Genomic DNA, 12,691 nt, shown 5'->3' on the forward strand with positions numbered 1-12,691 from the left:
GGCGTTCGTCTGCTGGGATTGAGGCGGGGCAGGAAGGCAAAAAACTCACCAGCCTGTAAAAAACATCAGCTTTATTCCCTGCTCCTCCTCAGAGCCCATCCAAACGCCTCCTGACGCCGTGGGACAGGGCCTGGCCAGCCCTACCTGTAGGAATTGGCCTTGTGTTTTGGCAGGAAGGTGAAGCTGGGCGGGACGGGGCCCAGGAGCAGCTCACTGGGAGAAAGAATCAATTGTAGAATTACTCCAGAGACCTCAAAGCTCATCCAGTGTCACCCCCGCCGTGGGCAGGGACACCTCCCACTACCCCAGGTTGCTCCAAGCCCCGTCCAGCCTGGCCTTGGACACTTCCAGGGAAGAAAGAACAACAAAACCAAACCCAAGGAGGGGTCAGTGTTCAGTCCCCAGCTGTCACACGGCCCTGTGGCTCTACAGGGGCTCTGCCACGTCCCTTTTTTAGCAATTTGAACGAAATTTGATGCTTCCTTACCTTATTTTGATCCAATCATCCACGTTTTGGCTGGCCATGAGGGTCTCCAGGTAGTCCCTCCCCAGGTAATAGGGCGGCCGCTCATTGATTCTCTGAGGTAGATGTTCCAATAACCCAACAGGAATGTACCTGGAATAAAACGAAATAAATCAGCAGTGAGGGCTAGGGATTCATTAATTATTGTTTAAAGGTCCTCCTGGCTGGGCAGCATTACCTGCACAGGAAGGAGAGCCACTCCAGCAGGAATTTCCTGGTTTTCTCCACTCCCTGAGTGTCGGACCCCCAGTGCTCGAGGCCGTAGTTGGTGAAGTCCTTGAGGATGTCAAATCTCTCGCTGGAGGAGATGTCCCAGTGCCTCTGCTCCTTGATCTCCGTGAAAAGCCAGGGTTTGATGAGTGCCCCTCTGCAGCCAAAGAAAAAAAAAAAACAAAGGGATTGTTATTTCCATCACTGATTGCTCCTGAAGATTTGAGACACTCTCCAGCACTGATTTCCCAGCCAATTCTGCTTTAAATCTCCTCTTCCATTCCATCAAGAAGTTCCAACTGATACAAATTGGTTTTACCAGCTTTCAGAGTGGTTTCACCGAGAGGAAATTCCATGTTCTGGGTTTGTTTAGGGATTTTTTAAAATATATATTTCTTTTTCCTCTTGAACCACCAGAGCTCAGAAGTGAAGGGAAACACAGGCACTTGCCTTGCAATCATGATTCCAGAAACTCCCATCTGCATGGCTCGATTTGCATCTTCGTAGGACAAAATATCCCCGTTTCCTGCCCGGAAAGGAGGGAGAAGCCAGAGGTCAAAGTGATCCGTGAGGACAAGTCAAAGTGAGCTAATCCAGGCATGGGATAAAATTCAAAATGGACACAATGTCCAAGAGCCAGATGGTCCAAAGAGGCTCCTGCTTTGGATTCCCAGGGATGCTTCTGATGGATGTTCCCTTACAAGGAAAAAAAAAGGAGCTTTCTCCTCTTTTCTCCTTCACTCTCAGCTCATTTCCCTGAAGGTTTAAGGATTCTATGCCACAGGGGCAAGGAAACACCTTTAAAACCCAAGTGATTCGTGTCCCTCCCTTCTGGCACCACATCAGCAGCACCAGGGATGCTCCAACCACGCCAAGCATCCTTGGGAACGTGTTTTGTTTCCCATTTTGGGAGGAATTTGAACCGAAAGGAGCGCCCAAGGAAGGCCCACGTACCGAAGAGAGGCATGGGGCTGGCGATGCGGGCGCACTCGGCGATGTATTCCCAGTCTGCGCTCCGGGTGTACCTCTGCTCCCGGGACCTCCCGTGCAGCTGTGGGGACACCCAGGGACACCTGGCTGCACAGGCAGGGAGGGACAGGGGGCATGGGGGACGGGGGGACGCCGGGATGGGGAAGGGAGCCTCGGGATTGGCCTTGGGATCGACCTCGGGATCGGCCTCGGGATCTCGGGTGGTGACAGAGCAGGGTGAGCAGGGCTGGGTAAGGGATCCCTTGGGATTTACTTCTGGATCTATCTCTGGGTTTATAGCCAGAGGTGCTGACAGTGGGTTGAGGAAGGGCTGGAGGCTCTTGGGGTGATGTTTGGGCTTTTTGGTGAGCCACACCAAGCGGCTCTCCCCAGGGAATGCACTGTGGCATGGAACTAATCCCCACACACAGAGCTGATCCCAAATTCTCCACCCCAGAGTGGGAGAAACTTCTGCTCCAGAGCATGGCAGGAACCATCCGTGGCTCCTCCATCCCTGGAAGTGCCCAAGGGCAGGTTGGACAGGGCCTGGAGCACCGTGGGATAGTGGAAAGTGTCCCTGCCCACAGCAGGGATTGGGATCAGCTTTAAGGTCCCTTCCCAAACCATTTTGGGATTCCACGATCATGGAAAACACCCTCTGCACCTGAATTTTCCTCTTTTATTAGCAGAGGACGCTAAAAGGCAGGGGGAGGTCACCCTCATGTGATCCCCAGGCAGAATTCCCCAGCCACCAACCCCACACACGTGTCCCCGTACCGTGACCATGGACGCTCCCCACTCCCGGATCCTGGGGATGATTTTGTGAGCCACGTTAACCTTCTCCTGCACCCCAGTCCTGATCTTCACTGTCAGTGGGACATCCAGCACCTGCAGAGGTGGGAAGGTGAGGCCAGGCCGGGCTGGGGCTCCACCAGCTCAGCTCCGGGTGCTCCGACTCACCGAGTTCATCCCACGGACGATCTGCTCGAACTTGTTGGAGCGAGTCATGAGAGCACAGCCTCCTCCCTGAGGGACAGAACACGGACATTCAGGACTTTTCTAAGAGTGGAGAGTCCTTGGAGCTGCTCAGGTAAGGCTTGGAGCATCTTAAAGTTTGGAGAAAGTGCATCCTTCAACCTAAAAAAACTCCACAGTGATTTTCCCTCCCAAATCCTTCCACTCCTTGCTCCTTGAGCAGATTATTCCCCTTCTCACTGAGGTCTACTGCCCATAAATGAACTGGGAGCTCTGGGTGAGACTGGAAAGAGCAATCAGGCAGCAGGGGATGAGGGAGAAGACAAGGATTCGTGGAAGGAAAACGCACCACAGAACTCCTCACCTTCTTGTAGACCAGGTCAATGGGACACCCGACGTTGATGTCCACAAAATCCACGTCGATCGTCCTGTTCAGGAGCTCTGCGCACCTGGTCATGGTGTCTGGAAAGGCTCCCTCCAGCTGCCAAAGGGAAAACAGCTTCCCTGAGTTCCAGAGGCAGCTTTTCCCCTGGGAAGTGAGCTACTGGTGGGTTACGGGGTGACAACACCCACCTGCACCCCGAAGATGTCCTCGGTGTGGTGGCGTTTGAGCAGAGCCCACTCGGAGGACTGGCCCTGCAGCAGGTTGGTGCACACAGCCATCTCCCCACAGGTGACATCCGCCCCAAAACGTTTGCAGATCCGTCGGAAAGGGAGGTTTCCACACTGCCAGGGGACAAGCAGGGACGGGGATCGTCAGGAGATCTGCTCTGTTCCAGCCGTGCCCACAGCGAACTTCGGCACGAGGATGGAGTTAGCAACCTACCGTGGTCAGTGGGGCCAGGTAGAGCTTGCCTTGGATTTCCAGCTGGAAAACAGGGATGGAGGAGCAGGCTAAGCAGAGCTGCCATGGTTTTCACGGAATCACAGAATGATTTGGCTTGGAAAGGACCTTAAGGATCATCCAATTCCGTGCTCCGGCCGTGGGCAACAACACCTTCCACTATCCCAGGGTGACTCAAGCCCTGACCAGCCTCGCCTTGGACACTTCCAGGCAGCCACAGCTGCTCTGGGAATTCCATCCCAGCCCCTCCCCACCCTCACAGGGAAGAATTCCTTCCAAATGTAAGAAATGCTCTGCCTGCCTCCCCCAGCTGAAGGCTCTCCAAGGGGTTTCTCCTCCATCTTCCCACGCACAGTCTCCACCAGGGGATCAGGACACAAAGGGACTCTCACCTTCTTCTTCTCACACGGCCGCAGCTTCGTGACGTCTTCGTCTGTCAGCGGGCCCAGGGTTGGGATGGAGGGAGCCCCTCCTTGGGAATTCTGTAGAGCCTCAGGTTTGGGAACATCCTCAGCCCCTTGGGAATTCTGCAGAGCCTCAGGTTTGGGACCATCCTCAGCCCCTTGGGAATTCTGCACAGCCTCAGGTCTAGGAGCATCCTCAGCCCCTCGGGAGCTCTGCAGAGCCTCAGGTTTGTGAACATCCTCAGCCCCTTGGGAGCTCTGCAGAGCCTCAGGTTTGGGATCTCCTCCCTGCTCCTGCAGCACAGGGCTGTCCCCCAGGCCCTCCTGGGCTGCAGAGCAGTTGGACACCTCTGCAGATCCCCCAGAGGCTTTTCCACCCTTCCCACCGCGCAGCCCGCGGAGAAACTCCTCGGCCTTGCAGAATCTGAACTTCCTCTTGCGCAGCTGCTGCTGGAGCTCCTTGGAGAGGCCGTTCCTCACCAGCACCTTCCCTTCCCACTGCCGGGCCAGGGCGGCGTTGACCAGGTTCCGGTGGCCGTCCCCGAGGTGGGCGCGGCCGAAGCGGCAGGTGACGCCGTAGGGACAGCGGCCGAAGGTGTCGAAGAGGACGCAGCGCCCGCCCAGGTCGGCCGGTTTGGCCGCCAGGTACTGGGACACGTCGTGGATAAAGCGACAGCGAGGCCCGAAATGGCACAGCCCGGCACAGCCCTGGGGACAACACAGAGCACGGCAAGGTGGGGATGGAGCCACAGGTGCTCTGAGCACCTGAGGTCCTCCAGGTGAGGGTGGGAAGGGTCCCGGGGATGGACACACTTGTAACACTCGGTTCATCCCATGTCATCCCTCTTCCAGCTGGTTTTTATGGAGTTCCAGGCTGGTTTAGGGTGGAAAGGATCATAAATCCCACCCAGCTCCACCTGCAGGGACACCTCACACTGTCCCAGGGTGCTCCAAGCCCTGTCCAGCCCAGCCTTGGGCACTGCCAGGGATCCAGGGGCAGCCACAGCTGCTCCAGGAATTCCATCCTGACCCCTCCCCACCCTCCCAGGGAGGAATTCCATCCCAAAATCCCAGGTAACCCAGCCAGAGCAGGGCCCTGTGTCCCACCTGTGTCACCGAGGGGCACAGCCTGCTCTGCTCATAGGAGTTGGGTTTCATGCAGGGCCGGCTCTTGTTCTGCCCCCGGGCTCTCTTCTTCCCCGGCCGCTCCTTCTCCTCCTCTCCAGCCTCCCCTTGGCTTTCCCCATCCTGGCCCAGCTCCTCTGCCTTCACCCTCTTGGCTGGGGGTTCGCTGCTGATCTGCTCCTCTTCCTCCTTCTCCTCCTTTTTCTCCTTTTCATCCTCGCCCCCTGCCCGCAGGTAGGCGTGGAACTGCTCCTTGGAAGTGAGGAAGCTGCGGGGAAAGGGGGTGTCAGTGAAAAAGGGGCTCAGGAAGGGCTGGGCATGGACTGGGGGGGGAGTGTGGAGAGGTCGGGAGTGTCCTGGGAGGATTTTGGAGGGACCAGACACTACTGGGGGATAATGGAGGAGTTGGGAATGTACTGGGAAAGGGATATGGAGAGATCGGGAATGTACCGGGGGGTTTATGAAGGGATCGGGCAGGTACTGGGAGGGTCATGGAGGAGTAGGGAATGTACCGGGGGGTTTATGAAGGGATCGGGCAGGTACTGAGGGGGGTTATGGAGGGGTAGCTAGTGTACCGGCGGGTTTATGAAAGGACCGGAGAAGGTTATGAAGGGACCGAGCCCGTTCTGAGGGGGCTATAGGGGGGTCAGGCCCGTCCCGGGAGGGCTCCGCAGGGCCCGGGCAGGGCCCAGGTCCCGGTCCCGCACTCACCGGGCTCGAACCGGCGCCACGCCGGGCGCCGCCGCCGCTGCCATGCTGCCGCGCGCCGCGATGACGTCAGCGGCGGGGCGGTGCCCACGTGACCGGGCGCGGGCGCTATAAAAGGACCCGGCGGAGGCGCGGCCCCTCACAGCGGCGGGCGCCGCGGCGGAGCGCGTTGCGTTGCTTTATGAGGTCCTGCACTCTCCGGGGCTGGTTCGGGGGCTGCCCACAGCCCCTCATGGGTGCCAGGGTTCCCCGAGCAGGGAAAGGAGAGGCCGTTGTGCAGCCCTTGTCCCTGGGAGAGGTGTCCTCCCTTGTGGCAGCTCTGTGGGGACACCTGGGTGTGAGGGGGTCACAGTTCCTGGCCCCTGAGGGTGTGGGCATGGCTGGGAGGACAGGGAATGTTATAAATGCATGAAGGACCCCTGAGATCACTGAGTTCAACTTATCGACTGAACAGCATCACGTCAGCCAGACACACACGGTGCCACTTTGTCTCTCCTTCATCGGTTCCGTGTTTTTGGGGGTTCCTGCTTCTCCCGCCTCCTCACAGCTCTCAGGGGAGAGGATGGAGCTCTACAGAGATACTACAGATCCTTGATAAGTCTTTTTGTAGTTTTAAGCAGTAAATGCAAGGACTGGCTGCGCGGTGCTGAAGGGATGAACCAGCTCTTGCTCATGAGCTGCCTGCAGTGTTCCAGCTGCCCTTGCCTTTGGTCCGTGGGTGGAAATTCGGGCTGGAAACCAAATAAACGCGTCAAGCGTGGCGTGTTCGACCTTTTCTCCCTCTCCACGTCTTCCCTGTGTCTGTGCCACCCTTTACACCCTCTCCTGGTCCACAGCCCCTCCGTGATCCTCCGAGCCTGACGTGTGCGAGCGAGAAAAGTGCTGTGGTGAGGGGGCTGGTGTCTGGTGGGTGACGTATTTTGGAGCCCTCCTGGATGACGTTTCCTTTCCAGCTCCGTCATCTCCACAGCCCCTGGCCTGGGCTGCCGAGAGGGCGAGAGAAGGCTGCCAAACCCGAGTGAGGCAAGACCTGCGCTCCATCTTCGCTGTCCCACGCCCTGCGCTGAATCCAAGGAGCTTTTTTAGCTGGGTTAAAACTCTCCCTGAGGCTGGACAGCAGATCCAGCCCTGCTCCTTGGGGGTACCAGCGAGGAGACAGCTTAACTCGTGGGTTTTGTCCTAATTTAGGAGCTGCTGGGACCTCTGCAAGAGCGACTGCTCGTGGTGTTGGGGGGATTACCACGGCGTTGAGATTGTTTATGGGCGCTGCAGGGTTGTGCGTGCGCGCGGGGCTCGAATTCTGGTGTTTTCCTGTTTCAGCTCGGTTCTTTCCTGATGCTCCATCAGAAATGGCTTTTGGGAAGAGCTGGGAGCCCCCTGGGTGCTGGGCAGGCTGCACCATGGGGGCCAGGCTGCTGTGGGAAGAGCTTTGGGCTGATTGGGTGGTAATTAGTCCTGGAGTGATATATGTGAGGTACGCAAAATACTATTTTAAGCTTCAGCTTGGCCAGGGGAAGGAAGGAAGAAAGGAAGGAAGGAAAGGAGGCTCTGGGGATGAATGAAGTGATTTCACTGTTGTTTTTGTGGGGCAATAAGCCCGAGCTCAGAGCGCTTTGGGCTGGCTGCACCCGGCTGAGGTCAGACTTCAGAGTCTAATCCCTGCTCGGGGCTCTGGCTCGGCAGCTTTACGAGGCTGAGCCTTGGATGAGCTTCCCAACAAAGCCTTTCCCAGGCTGGACAGGGCTTGGAGCGACCTGGCCTAGCGGATGATGTCCTTGGCCACTCGGGGTGGGAATGGGTGAGCTTTGAGGTCTCTTCCAACCCAAACCATTCCACGACTCTCTGCTAGGTTTGGAGAGATGCTGGCTCTTGTCTCCTTCGTCTTTTCACCCCTTCAGGGTCATGCTGAGGTTGGAAGAGGAGCCAGGGGAGCGAGGAGCTGGATAAATGTGGGGTGAATACGGATCTTGGAAGGCCAAGAGCTGTCACTCCCACATCCTCCAGCAGCACTAAAGCAGCTCCGGAGAAAACCAATACCCACGACCTCACTGGGAAAGGCCAAGGCAGGAAAAAAAAGGGAAAGGTCGATTACAGGAAAGTGGGATATAGATGCAGGGAGAGCTAAGTCAGGAAAAGTTCAGCTCCTTCAAGGTCCAAGTTAAACACGTATTAACGAACCTGCCCCTTCCACAGGCTCCCACACAAAAGTCGGATGTGTCGAGCCCCGGGGTCTGGCTGCCACGCCAGGATTTAGCCAAAAAACGAGGCGCTGTGGCAGCCCCAAGAGCAGCTGCCATGGGGGGAGAGAGATTTGGGCTGGTCACACTCTTCTGGAGCTGTGCTGAGTGTCGTGACAAAGCTCTGCTGGTGCCAGGGGAGGTGAACGTCCCAGCTGTGGGGTTGGGTGTGTGGGAAGGTGCCCGGAGCCGGGAGGGAACCTCCGGGTCCTGTCCTGTGCTCAAACCAAACCCATTCCTCATGCCTTGTCCCCCCCTCCTTTTATCCTCTCTCGTTTCAGCAGCACAGCTTCCAGCCTTCTGCAAAGGAGACTATTCCCATCGCTCATAAATCTCCTATCAGGAAGCTGTTTCCAAGATTAAAGCTTTAAACGTTTCCCCTCTCTGGTTTCACGTCCCAGCTCCCAGTTCCCTCGCTGCCGTAATCACCAGCTCCATCTCCTCCGTCTGGGGGTCTCTGTGCCTCACACCGAGCTCCGTCTGCTCCGAGAAAACCTGGGACAATTTGGGATTGGGGTGTGCACCTCCAAAGCTTGGAACAGCCACTCCAGGCTTTGTGTCACGGAGTTTGGAAAGCTCCTCCTGCTGCAGGTCCCTCCTGGCTGGTTTAAGAGCTGACTTAGCGCTTGGAGGAGTTAAAGGTCATTATCTGGGCAAGGCCCGTGGATTTGGGATGAGCTCTCAGCGGGCTGGAGCTCGGGGGCTCTTGTGGATATCAGATCACCGGCAGCGGGAGGGCTCGTTCCCGGAGCCGGGATAATTATCCGTGGTGACGAGGCCGGGATAATTATCCGGGGTAACGAGGCCGTGGTGTGTGGGCAGGGAAAAGCACGGAGCAGGGAAAGGGACATCTGGGCTCACGTGGGAGTGCCGGGAGCGCTGCGGGATCCCGGGGCTCTTGGCTGTGGCACTCAGCCCTTTGTTGGGAAAGCTTGGAGGAGACCCCAAGCCTTTTCATCAGACCCTAAAATTAGAGGCAAGCCAAGGCCCCAGCCCTGGGAGAGGCGGATTCCTTGGCAGAGGCTGCTGTGCTGATGGAAGAGGCAGGATGTGGCTTTTCCCTGGGCACGGGAGCGGGGGGAAGCTCCCAGTTCTCCATTCTGGTGGCTCTGGGGGGCATCTCTCACCAGCCTTTGTCCTTCTCAGCCTTCACCACCCTCAAGCCTGCTGTTCCCAGGGTTGTTTTGGGGCGGTTCCATGGGAGGCTCCCAAAAGGAACGTTCTCTTGTGGCCTCTTGCTGTCACCTGAGGTCACCCCGTCCCCTTTCCGTGCAGGTTGCCTAATCCCTCGTGGCTCATCCTGCTGGGAATTAGGGGAGTTGAGGATCTGGACAGGAAAGGTGCTGCTTGCCTTCAGCCCTACATCTGGCCTCTTCTAATGCCACCAGATAAAATCTTTGTGTGCGTTTTTAATTTGTTTTTTTTTTTTTTTTTTTTTTTTTTTTACGCGAGAAAGCAACGCGCTGAAGTTTCCTCCTGACATTTAACTCAGTCAGGCAGTGACAAACCGAATAAACATTCCTGTTTCGCTGGGACAAAGGCTCCAAGATCCTGCTGGGACTAAAATGTTTCATCATTTCCGAAGTAAAACGTTTCAGTTAAAAAAAAAAGTAAAATAAGAACAACAACTAAAAATGACACGTTTCAATGTTTTTCTAATTATTTTCTCCCTTTTGGCTGGAGCTATTTGTCAAATCTGGCCTGGCTTCCCAAGTAGCTTTGGAACCTTCCAAAAACTGCTATTCTGGGCACTTTTCCTGTTACTGATGAATAAGTTTGATCCCTGCCCTGCGTTCCTCTTCATTCCAGGTGTTTTCTGGGCTGTCTCACAGGTGGATGGAGCCTCGGTGCCTCCCTTTTGCTGCCACAGGCAGGGAAGGACACCTTCCACCATCCCAGGTGGCTTCAGCCTGGCCTTGGGCACTTCCAGGGATCCAGAGGCAGCCACAGCTGCTCTGGGAATTCCATCCCAGCCCATCCCCACCCTCCCAGGGAGGAATTCCTGCCCAATATCCCATCTTACCCTGCCCTCTGCAGTGGGAAACCATTCCCTGTGTCCTCCATCCCTTGTCCAAAGTCTCTCTCCATGATTCTTGTGGCTCCTTCAGGCACTGGAAAGTCACAATGAGGTGACCCTGGAGCTTTTCCAGGCTGGGCAATCCCAATTTTCTCAGCCTTTCCTCCCAGCAGAGCTGCTCCATCCCTCAGATCATCCTGGTGTCTCCTCTCCACTCTCTCCCTGTGCTGGGCCCCAGGGCTGGGGCAGCTCTGCAGGTGAGGTCTCACCTGAGCAGAATCACTAAAAACAAACCTCCCCACATTTTAATTTAACTCTGGAAAAAAAATAAAAATAAAAACCTCGGTGCTATTTTTATCCAGAGCTCTCCCTACCACCGGATTTTTGCAGACTAAGGGTAGACTAAGCTTTTTTTCTTCCTCCTCCTGACTAAGAGGTGGAGAGGACTGATGCAATGTCATCTAAACTTGGAGCAGGCCGTGCTGCAGCAGCTGAGGAGGCTTTGCAAAACCAGAACCATCCCTGTTTTTTTTTTTTCCCTGGATGAGGCTGGGCCAGTTTTCCATCCTGTCTTTGTGCTGGAAGACTCACCCTTGCCCTAAAAACGGATCTTGAGGATTTGCCCTTCCCTGCCTTGAGCGAGAGACACTCCTGGGGCTGTGACCTTGCTGGTGGGGTGGGGGTGTACCCCCTTTTCCTTAGGGATTCGTATCCAGGTGGTTTAATTTGTGTCCCAGGGAGCTGTGCCACTCCAGGCTGCTCCTGCTGCCTCGGGGCATTGTGCTGCGCGGTGACCTGCATTCAGCAGCGCTGCAGAGCATCAGCCCGGCCGGGATCTGTCACCTGGAGCCCAAATCAGCCCTCTCGTGACACAAAAGGCAGCTGTCCCTCTCCTGTGGACACGGCTCCGTGCAGGTCAGTGGGAAGAGAGGCGGGGAAACAGGCGGTGCTGTCCCTGGAAAATCGTGTTGCTGTGGAGATGGGAAGGTGTCACTTGGCACAAGGGGAGGGAGCCACCCAGCTCGGGTTTGTCAGCTCCTGTGGGATCTTTAGGGTGTTAATCAAGGGTCCAGGGTGCTAATTGAGGATTTTTCGGCCGGACAAGGCGTCTCCCCTGGCTCTGCTGCACTCACACAGCTCTGCTGGAGCTCTTGGAGGGTGAAGGAGCAGCTTCTTCCAGGCAGACCTTGGCTGTGCCTGGGGTGTGGGAAGTGCTGGGGAAGCAAAGAGGCTTTGGCTGGGCCTCAGAGCCTGGGTGTAAGGACTCTGTGTCCTGGAGGGGAGTGAGGAGGCTGCAGTGATCCTGTCTCTCCTCTTCCTGAGCTGGAAAAGTCCTTCCCCAGCCGTTTCTCCCCCTCTGTCCCCAGATCCCTTCTCAGCAGGGTCTAATGCACTTGCTCTGTAGGCTGGCTTAATTCCGACACGAGATTACATCTCTGTGTGTGGGGACATGAGCTCCCTCCCCCTGCTGAATCCCAGCTCAGCCCAGCAGCCTTTGACAGAGAGGAAATGTCTCAAACCCACTGGATTCCTCCAGAATTCCTGGGGGTGCTGGTTTGATTGGGGGCCCAGATTTGGGTCCCCTCTGGGGGGGTTCTTGGGAAGGAATCTGTGATCTGCAGCGTGTGAGGATGTGGGAGGTGTAGGTCATCATCCTGTAGGGGTTTTTTTAAGAGCAGAGGATGAATTCCACATCCCAAATTCCTCCAGGCCCTTGCCCAATGTCTATTTCCACGTTTTTTGTTGTTCCCTTCAGGTGCTGGAAGGCCACAGTGAGGTCACACCCCGGAGCTTCTCCAGGCTGAGCAATCCCAACTCTCCCGGCCTTTCCTTGCAGCCGAGGTGCTCCATCCCTCTAATCCTCGTCTGGACTTGCTCCAACAGGTCTGCGTCCCCAAAAAACACCCGAAACTGGGTCAGGGAAGGGCAGCCAGAGCCGTCTGTGCTCGTTTTCATCCGCGAGGATGGCAGCACAGTCCTGCCAGAGCTCCAGGAGCCTTTGGATAATGCTCCAGGGGCATTTTTGGGGTCTGTGCAGTGCCAGGAGCTGGGCTCTGATCCCCGTGGATCAGGATATTCCATGCTGGATCCATGCAGGGCTGTGAAACTCCTGCTCCAGGGAACCTTGGAGCTCTAAAAAACAGGTGACAGCTTTCCCGAAGCTTCTATTTAAGGACTGGGATGCCCTTTCCTGCTTAAAAATTCGATCCCAAGCATGACTGAACAGCTTGACCCTGTTTTCCCCCCACTAAACCTCCCTGTTCCCTTTCCTCCCCCTGCCCCGGAGGTTTCTGCTCCAAGGCGGCGTTTGCTGAACTCGGGAGAGCCTCTCCCCGCAGCTGCTCTCGCTGCTGCATCCCTGCGGATCATCAATATTCATGTGCTCCGGCAGCAGAGCCTCTGGAAAAGAGCTCCGGGGGATCCAGAGCCCTGGAAAAATCCTTTCCTGTGGGGTCAGGGAGCCGAGTGTTTGCCGCGAGAGGGGGGTATGAGCCCGCGGAGGGCGGGCGCTGGGTGCTGGGGTGGCTCGGGGAGGCTCAGGATCCATCCCGCTTTCCCAGGGATGGCTCAGGTGTGATGGGAGCCGCCGCCAGGAGCTCACCTGGGGCAGGGCAGGATTTGCTCCCGGATCAGCCGCTGTGGGAGAGCTAAAGCAGCAGGGATTTATTGGTGCTGGCT

At 56.5% G+C, this 12,691-nt stretch overlaps 1 protein-coding gene across 1 annotated transcript; it reads right to left on the reverse strand.

Moving 5' to 3' along the window:
* Nucleotides 1-54: 54 nt before the first annotated feature.
* Nucleotides 55-5,835, reverse strand: DUS3L (dihydrouridine synthase 3 like). Its single transcript, XM_066205787.1, has 13 exons — nucleotides 5,762-5,835; nucleotides 5,033-5,318; nucleotides 3,914-4,633; nucleotides 3,504-3,545; nucleotides 3,251-3,403; nucleotides 3,042-3,158; nucleotides 2,663-2,728; nucleotides 2,480-2,590; nucleotides 1,688-1,784; nucleotides 1,184-1,259; nucleotides 702-890; nucleotides 488-616; nucleotides 55-213 (listed from the first exon to the last, which is right to left on the reverse strand). Exons 1-13 carry the CDS (start codon nucleotides 5,803-5,805, stop codon nucleotides 141-143), a joined length of 2,103 nt encoding a protein of 700 aa, XP_066061884.1. The 5' UTR covers nucleotides 5,806-5,835; the 3' UTR covers nucleotides 55-140.
* Nucleotides 5,836-12,691: the final 6,856 nt, after the last annotated feature.

The sequence above is a fragment of the Chamaea fasciata genome, unplaced genomic scaffold (genome assembly GCF_029207755.1).
Source record: "Chamaea fasciata isolate MVZ Bird 193981 ecotype frontalis unplaced genomic scaffold, bChaFas1.0.hap1 SCAF_28, whole genome shotgun sequence".
In the NCBI taxonomy this organism is placed as follows: Eukaryota; Metazoa; Chordata; class Aves; order Passeriformes; family Sylviidae; genus Chamaea; species Chamaea fasciata.

What these genes read in the sequence shown, in the direction of transcription:
- DUS3L (XM_066205787.1), bottom strand. Translation starts at nt 5,805, where the DNA reads ATGGCAGCGGCGGCGGCGCCCGGCGTGGCGCCGGTTCGAGCCCG. An exon ending in TTGACCTGGTCTACAAGAAG is followed by an intron (nt 2,729 to 3,041) that starts GTGAGGAGTTCT and finishes TCTGTCCCTCAG; the next exon opens with GGAGGAGGCTGTGCTCTCAT. An exon ending in CAGCCCCATGCCTCTCTTCG is followed by an intron (nt 1,260 to 1,687) that starts GTACGTGGGCCT and finishes CTTTCCGGGCAG; the next exon opens with GAAACGGGGATATTTTGTCC.